Source organism: Otolemur garnettii, unplaced genomic scaffold (genome assembly GCF_000181295.1).
Source record: "Otolemur garnettii isolate 467f Iridium unplaced genomic scaffold, OtoGar3 scaffold00003, whole genome shotgun sequence".
Taxonomy (NCBI): domain Eukaryota; kingdom Metazoa; phylum Chordata; class Mammalia; order Primates; family Galagidae; genus Otolemur; species Otolemur garnettii.
This window is the reverse complement of record NW_003852398.1, coordinates 44,281,069-44,294,734: the sequence shown is the minus strand read 5'-3', so window position 1 is coordinate 44,294,734 and position 13,666 is coordinate 44,281,069. Positions and strand designations below refer to the sequence as shown.

The window sequence follows — 13,666 nt, the reverse complement described above, 5'->3', positions numbered from 1 at the left end:
AAAAAAAAAAAAGAAGTGAAATTTTGAATCAAAGGATATGGTCCATTTTTCAAACTCTTAATAAAAAACTTTAAAATGCTTTCTAAAAAGACTGCATCATTTTACACTACCATAGCAGTCTAGGCTCATTATCTGTCTCATACTATCAATTCTAGCCCTAACATACTCTCTTTGAGGAAATAAATGGCAGCCCATATTAAACTGTATATCTTAGATTAGTACTGAGGCAGAACATCTGATTCAAGTTCCTTACTTTTCTATGAAAGTTTTAGTGATTTTTTTTCCTAAAGGATTTCAAAAATCTCTTTTTATATTTTGTGTAGCAAAAAGAATCGAATGAATTCACTTCAAATGATTAAGCGCCAAGAAATATAACATACGGTCTCAAAAATTCGAAGTGGCTAGTCTGATAGGTAAAATGACAAATGAGCTCTCCCTACAAAAACAGGTTTCCAGAAACCTTTATGACTTCTACTAAAACAATCGATAATCTATCTTTTTGGTACGTAGTTGAAATTATTAGCATTTTATTTCACTTAAAGATGTTATAGAAGAGGCAGCCAGACTGAAATGAACTCTTAAAGTGCAGCACTTTATTCATAGATGACAGCTTCGCTGTTGGCACATAGCAGAGAAGTCAAGAAGTGCTTATTGACTTATAAATGAAAGAAAATTCCTTCTGCGTTTAAGGAAAACTATTTTTAGTAGATTTTTTTCTGGGAGGGACCAATATAAAGTAATAATACTTGAAAATGCTCAACTGACTTTTCCTTTTGGGCTCAATTTCTATGCCTCTGGCTGTAACCAAAGATAGAATCCAAGTACAGTAACTAATTCTCACTCCCGAAAGGATGATGTAGAAATGAGATACTGAATTAGCTGCCTGAAACTGGAATGTTGCTGGTGGGAATACGACACTAACAAGCTGAAGTGAGTTGCAATGACAATGTTCTCTGGTTTTAGACGACACGTCATACCTGAGGCAGTGTTGAAATGAAAACCAGTTAAAGGAGATATGTGTACTACAGATGAAAGAAACCCTTTGGAGTTTCTGAAATGGAACTCAGGGCATTATCTCCTAAAGAACTCTCTTTATGAACTCTTCTGCCTTCTTGTCCTTCAGATTTTTATTCTTTCCACTTATGGTCATGCCAAACTGTCCTCAACCTATTCAGTGTGGGCTTACCCTTCTAATATTCTCACTCAAATCTTATTTGCTATAATATGCTCAAAATTAAAGAATTTTGACTTTTTAACTTAATTTAATTAATTATTATTACTATTATTTTTTTTGAGACAGAGCCTCAAGCTGTCCCCCTGGGTAGAGTGCTGTGGCATTACAGCTCACAGCAACCTCCAACTCCTGGGCTAAAGCGAGTCTCTTGCCTCCGCCTCCCAAGTAGCTGGGACCACAGGCGCCCGCCACAATGCCTGGCTATTTTTTGGTTGCAGCCATCATTGTTGTTTGGCGGGTCTGGGCTGGGGGCTCGAACCCGCCACCTTAGGTGTACGTGGCTGGCACCTTAGCCGGTTGAGCTATAGGTGTGGAGCCTAATTAATTTATTTTTAAAACGGAGTCTCACTCTGTCACCCTGTCATAGCTCACAGTAACCTCAAACTCTTGGGCTCAAATGATCCTCTTGCCTCAGCCTGAGTAGCTGGGGCTACCAGTGTCCACCACAATGCCCAGCTATTTAGAATCTTGACATTTTAAAGTTCTGATGTTTACAAACCATTCACCTCAAGAAAATCAGTCAACTCCAAAAGGAATCAGTAATAAACTTTCTACAAACTGCTGATATTAAGAATAAAGCTCAGGATGTTCAATCCTCTGTGAGTCCAAATTAAAAGAAAAGCAAATGGGTTCCCCTGACAGGAATAAGAACTCAAGAAGTGCATTTTATGATTGTAAAATCCTTTGATATTTTTAACTAATGAAAAATTATTTTAAAATAGCTATTTTTAAAGACAAGAGCTGATTACTGAGTTTTAAGTTGCCTCCTAAATGGTCTCCCTGCTACCGCTGCTAGACTGTTTTGTGTTCACCAACTCAAACCACTAACATAGCTATCAGAAGTCTTCCTGAAAGAATCTTATTAAATCAAATGGCTTCTTATAAGTCCCTATCATGATGAAGTCTGTATCTTCATAATCTAGCATTTACCTCTCTTGCTTCATCTCTAAGTGCACACATACAAACATATACTCTATACAAACGTAACACATTTCGCTCCTGCCTCTGTACACACCAAAATATTTGCCATCCTGTAATGTAAGAAATTTGCAATTTGCTTGTTTTAGCTTTTAGATTACTTAATATACTTTACTTCTTTCACTGATTCATTCGTTGTCTTAACTCTTTTTCTTTTGGAGACAGGGTCTCAATCTGTCATCTGTGCTAGAGTGCAGTGAGGTCATCATAAGCTTACTGCAGCCTCAAACTCCTAGGCTCAAGCCATATTTCTACCTCAGCCTCCTGAATAGTTGGCACTACAGTTATGTGCCACCATACCCAGCTAATTTTTCTTTTTTTTATAGAGATGGGGTCTTGCTCTTGCTCAGGCAGTTCTTGAACTCCTGGCCTCAAGCAATCCTCCAGCATTGGCCTCCAAAGTGCTATGATCACAGATGTGAACCACTGTGCCTGGACCATTGTTTTAACTGACTCAATAAACATTGAGTGCCTATTATGTGGTAAGTATTTGCATTATACTAGATTAGAACTTTTTTAACTGCTTCAGGAAGTTGATAATATGAAATACATACAGATATAATATATATTAGAATCATCCCCAATCATGCCAGTTCAATGGATAATTCTATCAGTATTTTATAGACCTCAATTTACATTTAAAGACTTCAAGTACTACTCAGTTCTGGTGATATCCTATTTTAGAAATAGAAAATAAATTTAATTAAGAAGTTCAGCTTTAGAATTTAGGAGGAAATAAATGGTACCAGAGGAAAAGATGATTTAAAAAACCCCAAAACCTAATAGCAGTAAACGTATCCCAAGATTTAAGGTAAATTGATCAAGGGACCAAAACTGGACCAAAAATATACAAAAAGAAATTTCATAAAATAAAACTGACAGTCATTTCCAAAATTCAAAATAATGCAAATAGAAAATGACATAATCTAACAGTGGTAATTTCATGAAACTGGTGGGGAGATAATGAGAATTTATTCTTTCTTATTTATGTACTGCTTGAAAATCTTAATGCATCAAGTGTATAAAAAAAGCAAGTAGCCCAAACTTCTCTCTCCCACAATAAAAACTTCACAATCAATATGTAAATTCCTACATGATTGAGATTGGCATTACCTACCTAAACAGTTTTGGAGGTAAGATACTAAATCGTGTTTTATCCAAAATTTTTCTGATTTTGTTTCTTCCACCCGAAACAGTATTTGCTTTAATTTTCTTATTTCCTTTCTCCTGTGATGTCTGTTCAATATCTCCTGGTACATCCTGGATAGAATGGCGATTGCTTTTTTTTTCAGCGATTTTGGGGATATGAGGAACACCAGATTTCTCTTGTTCGGTCCTACCAAGTAACTCTTTGAATACTGTGGAAATAAACAAACTTATCATTCATTTTTTCCTCTTTAGAAAGGTTACACCAATAACAAGTTTTAAGGATAAACATGGTCAATTTCTCTTACTTGTACTTCTGCAGTCCCAATGAATTAAACATTATCAAATTTATACCTAACCTTTATCAGCTATATTTATTTCTTCCTTCAGTCTTTAATACCTGACTATATTTTTGATGTTGCTCAACAGTGGTAAAAGGAAGACACTGAGGGAAATGGAAAGGAAGTGGGTAGACTACAGGAACGTTTGAAAATCCAGAGGTTCATATTTAGGTATTAAGAAATATAACTGCTAATCAACTAATTTCACAGAAACAGACATTTAGATTCTATTCTTTATGCTATTCTTTACAATACACTTGACCCTTGATCAACCCAAGTTTGAACTGCATGTGCCATTTATCATGCATTTTTTTCAACCAACTGCAGATCTAAGTGTGCTATATTTGTGAGATGTGAAATGTGTACAGTTTTGAAAGGCCAACTGTAGACACTGAGCATATATGGACTTTGGTATAGGCAGGGCGGGGATGGAGGTCCTAGAACTAATCCCTCAAGTATACCAAGGGAAGACTGCACATATCACTTCAGATGAGACAGATTAGAGTAAGACTTAATTTTGTAAAATTTTGTTATTTAAAAAATATAAAAGCTTTGCTGGGCTTTCTTTTTTTTTCAACTAAAACTATAATACTAAATTTGGTAATATGTAACAATTTCCTAAAGCTGCTAATAGCATTTAATGTAAAGGTCTAAAGTAAGCAATCCATCATACCTTTGTAATGTTTCTATCAATTCTAAGTCTGGTGAACGACTTCATCCTTGATGAAGATGCCAGGCACATTTGGGAATTTCCTATTTAGCACTCTCTTTGCCTAGACCTGATTTTCACTTTGTGAGGAAGGCGACATCTCAGAATTAGGTAAAGATAATTCATATGAGGTTATACACCTAGAAACTATTAAAAATGCTTCATTTTCCCTTAGGAAAATCTGTATCATCTATTTTTCATTAAGTAATGTCATGAAAAGAAGTTTTTGAGAGCTATTGTTTTATGTGTGCTCTTAAATAAGACAGATCAACTGCTAGAAGAAAAAGGAAAACACTAAAATATATATATATATATTATATATGCTAAAGTAGGAGATAACCATCCTGAAAAATCATTGTGCCAGGGGAAGTCTGAATTAAGGAGAAATGTCAGTTGCACATTCTTAAGAATACATGTAAAGGTCTTCGGCCACATGAATTGTAGAGTCAAACAGCTTATTATTAGATGTAGTTTTGAGCGGTGTACTCTGTAATGTTTTTAAAGAAAAGCTATAAATTGTATCAATGTGTCCACTCAAATCCCACTCACAGAAAATGGTCATCTCTTCTGTTGTTTTAGGGATAATAGAAAGCAAAAATTCCCACAATACCAAAGGACTTACAAGTAAGACTGAAATGGACAAAGCCTTAAAATTTGATGAATTACACATTAACAGTTTGTTATTCAGTTGTAAAATCTGGACTGTGCTGAGAATTTCAATAGACATTACCAAAGCACAGTTGCAGGCTTATGAAATGTAGTTTTTCTGCCCAAGAAATAATGGAGGAGTCACCTTCCAAAGATACTCTGCTTGATTAAAATATAGTAAAATGTATTTTAAAACTATCATTTTATCTTAAGCCACATAGTAAAGGAAAAAACACTTAGGTTAACTTCCAGATATTTGTCTATTCAAAAATAGTTACTGACCTATGAATACATGCCAGGTACGATCTAGATGTTTGCCTATTCCTTCTATTGTGGAACTTAACACTCAGATACATGGTACAGAGAGAACCTAACCAGAGGAACTACTTAAGATAGAAGGAAAGGCATAATCTTCCTTAAGCAAGTCACCTTTTAAGAACAGATCACAAAGATGTGTAGACTTAACTAGGAAGAAAAGCAAGGGGTTCAGGGGGAATTCTAGGTAAGAATCTCAAGTCCGAAGTTCCCATGGTAGAAGAAAGGCTCACAAAAATGAAAATAACTAGAAAACAAGGTGGAGAAAAGGACAGATAAAGTATCTGCCATGAGCAATAGGAAATCCTTGAAAGGGCAGCAGAACCTATCTACCTATAGTGTGTATATTAGGTGACTCAAAGTTTAAAAAATTGTTTATGTATCTTAACTGACTTGAGTATATAAGTAAAAATTTGTAGATTGTGTTAAATTATGCTAAATTAAAAACAGTTAAGGCCAAAATGAAAGGATAGTGAGCAAATGTAACTACATTTACAATCAACAAATATCAGAGACTATATATGAATCAGAAGTGAAAGTGCTAAGAATCTATAAATGTTTCATAAAAATTACATAAAAATTAAAAATGCTACTCTCTCTATATGCATATAAGCATGGAAACAAAAAGTCAAAATACACACATGGGAAAAATATTTGCAACTCTTTTTTTTGAGACAGAGCCTCAAGCTATCCCCCTGGGTAGAGTGCTGTGGCATCACAGCTCACAGCAACCTCCAACTCCTGAGCTCAAGAGAGTCTCCTGTCTCAGCCTCTCAAGTAGCTGGGACCACAGGCACCCGCCACAATGCCTAGCTATCTTCTTTTTTTGGTTGCAGCCATCATTGTTGTTTTGGTGGGCCCGGGCTGGATTCAAACCCACCACCTTAGGTGTATGTGGCTGGCGCCTTAGCCACTTGAGCCACAGGTGCCGAGCCCATATATTTGCAACGCTTAAGATAAAATGATAGCATTCTTCATTTATAAGGTACTCTAAATAACTCAAAATAACAATGGAATTATTGTTGATGAAATTAAAAGACTTTATAGAAAATAAACATTAAAACACATAAAAAGTTACTCAACCTCACCCATTATTAAAGAATTTATATCAACAATTAAAAAGTTAATTATACCCACTGCACAGGCATTTTTATACACTGATGAAGGTGTAGACTGAGATAAACTTTCAGAAGGTAAAACCGTGCAGTATCTGTCAAAAGTAATTGCCCTTTGGGAAATTTATCATATACGTAGATCTGTATGTGCATAAAAGTACAAAGGACTTTTATTACACAATTGTTAATAGCACAGGCTATAAACAATCTAAATTGTCTATCAATGACATTAAGAATCCAGTTCAAATGGATGATGGTAACAATAAAATGAAATTCTAGCTTAACATTTATTTTCTTTCTTTATTTATTTTGAGACACTCTCACTCTGTTGCTCTGGATAGAGTGCCTTGATGTCATAGCTCACAGAAACCTCAAACTCCTGGGCTGGAGGAATCTCTTGTCTCACCCTCCCTAGTAGCTGGGACTACAGGCGTCTACCACAATGCCTGGCTATTTTTTCTATTTTTAGTAGAAATGGGGTCTTACTCTTGCTCAGGCTGCTCGTGAATTCCTGAGCTCAAGCAATCCACCCACCTTGGCCTCCCAGAGTGCTAGGATTACAGGTGTGAGCCACTGCACCCAATCTATACTAATATTTATATAATAAGATCTGTAGGCACTTACGTGAAAAGGTACAGAATACTATATACAGTAAGATCCCATGTATATTTTTCTTTTGTGCTTTAATTTTCAAAATATATTACATATTACTTTTATTAAAAATTGAAATGGTAGCTGGGTACGGTGGCATGTGCTTATAGTCTCAGCTACTAGAAAGGTTGAGTCAGGAGGATCGCTTAAGCCCAAGAATTCAAAATGAGCCTGGAAGGACTTGTCTCAAAAAAAAAAAAAAAGTTTTATAAGTAATTTATCTGAGAAGTAGGATTATTAAAGATGTCAGAATGTTGTGAGAGCCAAGAGTAATAGATGAACTAAAATTCCATAGTGGGCAGACAGTAAACTGAGGTTGCCAGCTGTTTGCTTCTCTGGGTGCTTTAGCTGAATCTAAAGAAGAGGTGTGCTCTGCTCTTGCCTAGCACAGACGGGCTCTGCTAGAGGAAAGAGAAAATTCTTAATGTCTGTGAGGGCTTATATATGAAAACGAGAATACAACAGAGCCCAAAGTAATAGCATTTTTCTCTATAGAACATTTGCTATTAAGTTGGAGTTCCCTTTCCCACTCTTTAAGCCAGGCTTCTCCTGGATCTCCACCTATGCCATAGTACACATAGATTTCAGAGTCCTGCCTGGGGCATATTAGAAGGGGGAAAATAATAAATTCACTGCTGGTGGTGGTACTTTGAATTCTAGTGTCCTTCCAGATACGCCTATTGCTGTTTGCTTTCCAGAGTTCAAGTTTTCAAGTATATGGGTTGTTATTTTGTCCAAGCTTACTAATAAGTTCAGTGCGATTTAAAGGGCACATGCGTTTACTCTATCTTACCTGAAATTGAAACTCTTCATTTGATAGGCAGAAGATAGCACCCAACAGTCTGTGTATGATATTCTGGGGTGCTCATGCTTCAGTTTCTATTGGTTCTGGCTCAAACTGACTTTTACAAGTGTCTCATAATCTTTGACTATTTGCTTGATTCTGTTTTTAAAACATTTATTTTTAGAAATAATAGGTTGCTGTTAGCATCCTCTAAAAACAGTTCTTTTCTCTTTTTTGCCAGGTATCTTAAGTCTAGGACCAGGGCCAGAATTTGAAGTTTCTCTGGGTCACCTATACAGCTAGAGTATGGCCCACCTTCATTTCAGAGTGAACTTTTCAAGGGCCCAATCCTAACAAAGGTTATGCTAGACTAGTGTTTTGTTCTTTGGTGGGTATTAACTACAACCTGTAAATTTACCAAGGAGCTCCTTCTCTCTATTCTATAGATAGGAAATAGCCCTATAAATAAAGAGATGTCCCTTTAGGGTACAGTCCAAAGAGTGGGGAAAGGATTTGAAAAATCCTGAGTTTGTGCTTGTAAGTGACTGAAAAACTACAACCATTTTATCTTTTCCTGGGAGGCTATGTTCAAAAGAAGTTCCCTCAGTAAATCCTCAGGGCAGGTAAGATTTCAGTTCATTGTTTAAAGGTCCAATTTGCTCTCGGTTCTGTCATGCAGTTCTTCATTATCTTTTTGGATTTTTATGCTTGTTCGCAGCTACTTTTTATATTTAGTCTTGCTGTTTTGTCTTCAGTCAATACTGGAAGTAAAATGTTGATCTGAGTTTTTTGATCTATTTTACTGAGATCATAGCAAGCCCTTTGAATTAGAAGACTTATAATCCTTCTTTCATTTGGGGATAATCTGTGCTATTATTTCCTAATTATCTCATCTCACATTTTCTTTTACATCTCCTGGAACAGTGCATAATTTTGTCTTTTTGTTCAACAGTCTGAGAGATTTTCTTGACTTTATTATCTATTCCTTCTATTAAATGTTTTTTGTCTTTGCAACCATATTTTAAGTAACTTTTTTTTTCCTTTTTTGAGACAGAGCCTCAAGCTGTCTCCCTGGGTAGAGTGCCATGGCATCACAGCTCACAGCAACCTCTACCTCCTGGGTTCAAGTGATTATCTTGCCTCTGCCTCCCAAGTAGCTGGGACTAAAGGTGCTTGCCACAACGCCCGCAGCCGTCATTGTTGTTTGGCAGGCCCGGGCTGGATTTGAACCTGCCAGCTCACGTGTATGTGGCTGGCGCCTTAGCTGCTTAAGCCACAGGTGCCGAGCCTATTTTAAGTAACTTTAAGAGTTCTTTCTCTCTCAGTGATTGCTATTTCTTTTTTCCTAACATTTTGTTCTTGTTTTAGGTGATGAATTCTTAAATTGTTCTGAGAAGAATTCTAGAGATGTTTTATTCTCTTCCTTAAATTAACCATTTTCTCCATAAACTATAAGATTACTTATTAGGTGCCCATGGTAACCCTTCAGTGATCCTGGTTCTATTTATGTTGGCTAAGTAATATAAAAAGACCAAGTAAGGTTTTCTGTGGTATTGTCTATGTAAATGCTTTCTGGTTATAGATTCCCTTTTTGTAGGTGTTCTGACTGTGAGTTCCATGGAGGATGTGCCAGAATTACTAGGGTGTTATTGTGGGAATCATAACCAGACTAAAATGCTCTATTTTTGCAAACATTTTACAAATATTCCTTGAGAGATTTCTTGGTATTTTGCTACCTGGGATGAGGAAGTATCGACTGGTATGCTTCCCCTTGTGCAGCACCATGTAACTCTATCCTCTGGAACATCTAATCTAGTGTTCTATTGGACAACTGTTTTCTTACCACTTGAAGGGTTCTGAGGGTGTAGAGTCCCTGCATTTTGGATTCTTCAGACTTAATGTTTTTGTCTTCCAGGGTTCACACTGTTAACCAGTATATTATACTATCTCTATTATTTTTATATATAATAAATAATATTTTTAGGTGAATAAATAATATTTAATATCAGGTAGTAATCATTGTGTGACAGGTATAAAAAGGTTTAAAAGTATTAGACCCTTATTAGAACCCTACAAAACAGAGCTAGAAAAAGTGAAGCTTGTAGAGATTAAATAACTTACCCAAGGCATTAGAGCAAACTATGCTTTCCTCTTTTTCAGAACTGGAATCTCTTTAGCTTAACCTAAAGTTGGCATTTCTGATACTAGCTCCAAATCCAGGAAACCCAAAAATTATGAATGTCTCATTTATTCTATGCTAAAGTAATGTAATAGTAGGAATTTTCCAACAGACAGTTATATACATGAAGTAATCAGCCGAAGTTACTCAAAAAATAAAAAGAGGAAAAATACCAAATGTTTCATTTTTCATTATGAGTAAGCATAGTATAAGGAGCCAAAGTAAAAAAAAAAACTCAAAACCTCACACTTCCTTTCCATAAGCTCAGCTTTTAAAGTCAACTCTTACTTCTCATACTGTAACCTAAACAACCTAGAGGAAGTGTTTTTCTCCCTACTTCATAAGAACTCTTAAATTTCTTTGATATTCCACTTGCTATACTGCTTTACTATTACCTTTTTCAGAATTTCAGCAGAAAGTCCTATGGTGGCTAATGAAACCAAATGACAAATACAAACAGTAGATTTAGTTAAATGTACAAGCTAGTCCTTGTTTTATTCAAACACAAACATGCTACAATCATAATACAGGCAATTAAATCAACATTTTTACGTAGACAGGTAGAGTGTGCTGGTATTAGAAATCCATAATTCCTTAAGTCAATGCTTTACTAAATTTGCTTCCATGAAACAGGTAATCTGGCATTTGTATTATCAGAAAACTAGCTTAAAGATTAGAAATAGACATATTTGTACATTAGCAGGAGGATAAAAGCCTGAATACGACTTCTGAGTTGTGTTCAGGTCATTCTAAGTTTCATTCAGCATACCTCCAGTAGAGTACAACACATAATAGATGTTCAATAAACATTTGAAAATGAATGTAGCTTTACATCTCTTTTAATATTAAGATATCAAAATAATAATTAAAAACAAATAATAAAAAATGAAAAGCCTACAGTACATGACAGTTGAGCACTAGAGATAATAAAAATAACTCAACAGCTTAGACACAAACATGTATACAATTTATTATCTTTCATTTCTATCACAAAAGAAAAGAAAAAAAAAAGGTCAGGCAGTTTTTATAACTAAACTCACCAAAAATGTTGGTCTTTACAGTAAGAGCAAGATGAGTATTATTCCTCAAAATTTCAAGGGCCTTCACAAATGTAATATTCTCAAAGTTCTGTCCATTTACTTCCATTATCTTAAAAGTATTTGAAAAACACAAATTTATACAGAACAGTATTAGCTACTTCAACAACTTTGAAAGTTACATTTTAAAAACAAAATGGAACTTAAATAAAACATACCTATGTATGTAAACCATGGTTATCTCTGTGAGAAGCTGGACTACTGGGTTTTTTTTCCCCTCTCTATATTTCCCAAATTCTCTACTATAAACATTTTTTTAATAGGTTCATTCCTTCTGGAATCATATTAAGGAAACTAAAACCACAGGATGGTTTATAAATGAAGGAAAAAATTTACTCATGTTAAAGTAGCTAATATATAAACACATGCTTGTGTAAATACATATACATATTCCATCAAATACTCTAAATATAAATTTATTATAATTCAAAGAGAGGTAATTCACAGAAAAGAGATTCTAAATTTATTTAATATCGTTTTCTGCCACTGACTGAATTGGGCAGCCAAACTAGGTGCAACTAAGATGGCTTACATGTAAGCACTACTGATCCTTCACAGCAGGGCTTCCCCTGTTTGGCTGTACCTTAGAATCACAGAAAAAGCTTACTAAAAAAATACTGTTTCCAAGGGAAAAGGATAAAGAGATAAATACAAAAACTAAACAGCACAGAGGACAGATCTATGGAACTGACATAAAGACTCCAAAAGGTAAGAAAAAAGAGTGAAAAACAAAGTATTAGGAAAAAAAAAATTCTATAGAATTCCCCAATTTAAAAAATAAAGCATCTGCATATAAAAATGGCTCATCTAGTACCATCAAAAGGTAATTTTAAAAGAAAGAACTATTTTTTAACAAAAACTGTGAAGTTTCTGGATTCCCTGGACAGAGCATATAGAATCTATAAACATTACTCTGAGGTGAAAAAGGCAAAGGTACCTGTGAAAGGAAAATAAAAGGTAGTCTGGACTTTTCTCAGGCAAATACTAAGGTGATATAATTTTCTGTGATTTCAACATTGTAAGGAAAAAATTATTAGAAAAACATTTCACAGCCTACAGATCAAAAGATATCTTCAGTCATGCAAGGACGTATAAAACTATGGTACCCACTTGTCCTTTTTGAAAAAAGTACCAGAAGAGGTACTAAAGACAACTGTGAAATGAATCAAAACGAAATCAGTAAAGCACCTGTAAATGTCTAAAAGATTGCTTATAAGTAAGCTTAAGGAAACTTAATGAAAATGTCGAAAGTCTTCTTTTTTTTTTTGGAGACAGAGTTTCATTTTATTACCCTTGGCAAAGTCCTGTGACATCATAGCTCACAGCAACCTCAAACTCTTGGGCTCAAGTGATTTTCTTGCCTCAGTCTCTGGAGTAGCTGGGACTACAGGTGCCCACTACAACACCCAGCTATTTTTAGAGATGGGGTCTCACTCTTACTCAGGCTGGTCTTGAACCCGTGAGTTCAGGCAATCCACCCTTCTGCATGACTGAAGATACCTTTTGATCTGTAGGCTACCATCCTTGGTGATAGGCCCATTCAAAGAATGTTATGCTGGTAGAGCCCAGAATGCTAGGATTATAGGCATGAGTCACCATACCCAGCTGCTGGTAGAGCCCAGAATGCTAGGATTATAGGCATGAGTCACCATACCCAGCCAAAAGTATTCTTAAAACAGAAGATACATAATGTTAAAAATGATAATAATCTAGATCTAAAAATCTCAGATCATTTCAACAATAGGAGGACTAAGGGAAGAAATAAAAGCATGTTAAGTTTCATTCTCAGAAATGAAATAGATTTCATACATTATTTTCCTGTGAAGAATGAGATTCTTCAGTGTGTTTACCTTAAAATACGTAAGCAATAAACACAATGACTCTAGAATCTTAGCTATTAGACATTTTAAATGAGGAGTCTGGAGTAAGGTCCAGAAAACACCTTTTTAAAAAAGCTCCTTTAGAGAAAAAATAGGGTTTGTTATTATTTTATATTAGCGTTTCTTAACTGCTTCCACAATGACATTTTGGGCCAGAAAAGCCTTTTGTGATGGAAGCTGTCCTGGGCACCACAGACTGTTTAGCAGCATATTTGGCCTTTGCCCCTTACACAATTATCCCTAAGACAAAATAATGAAGGACAACAGCAGTTATCCCTAAGACAAGATAATAAGAATATCTCTAGAAATTATCAAATGTCTTCTTGGTGATGTAAGACCACCCACTGGTTGAGAGCTACTTTCTCAAGCTTAGAACTTTCATGAGATAGCCTCAAGCTTTGCCCTGGGTAGAGTGCTGTAGCACGTAGAACTTCTGTAATGTGAATGTTCTTGTAATTTAAAAAAATGATAGTATGGCTCAATTAAAATTAAAATAAAGCCACATTCTGAATGAAACAATAAACTAAATGTTAAATGAGAAAAAGTTAGCTTCCCAAGTGATTCTGATTATCAGTTAGATTTGAGAAGC

At 35.3% G+C, this 13,666-nt stretch overlaps 1 protein-coding gene across 2 annotated transcripts in view; it reads right to left on the bottom strand.

Annotated features, from left to right (window-relative positions):
* Positions 1–13,666, bottom strand: part of RAPGEF6 (Rap guanine nucleotide exchange factor 6) — a 184,820-nt gene that overhangs the window by 48,597 nt on the left and 122,557 nt on the right. For both annotated transcript variants that reach the window (XM_003782219.3, XM_023516451.1), the window contains exons 15-16: positions 11,141–11,249; positions 3,330–3,570 (exon numbers count right to left, since the gene is read on the bottom strand). In XM_003782219.3, coding sequence (XP_003782267.1) covers positions 3,330–3,570; positions 11,141–11,249 — 350 coding nt within the window. The remainder of the gene's footprint in view (positions 1–3,329; positions 3,571–11,140; positions 11,250–13,666) is intronic.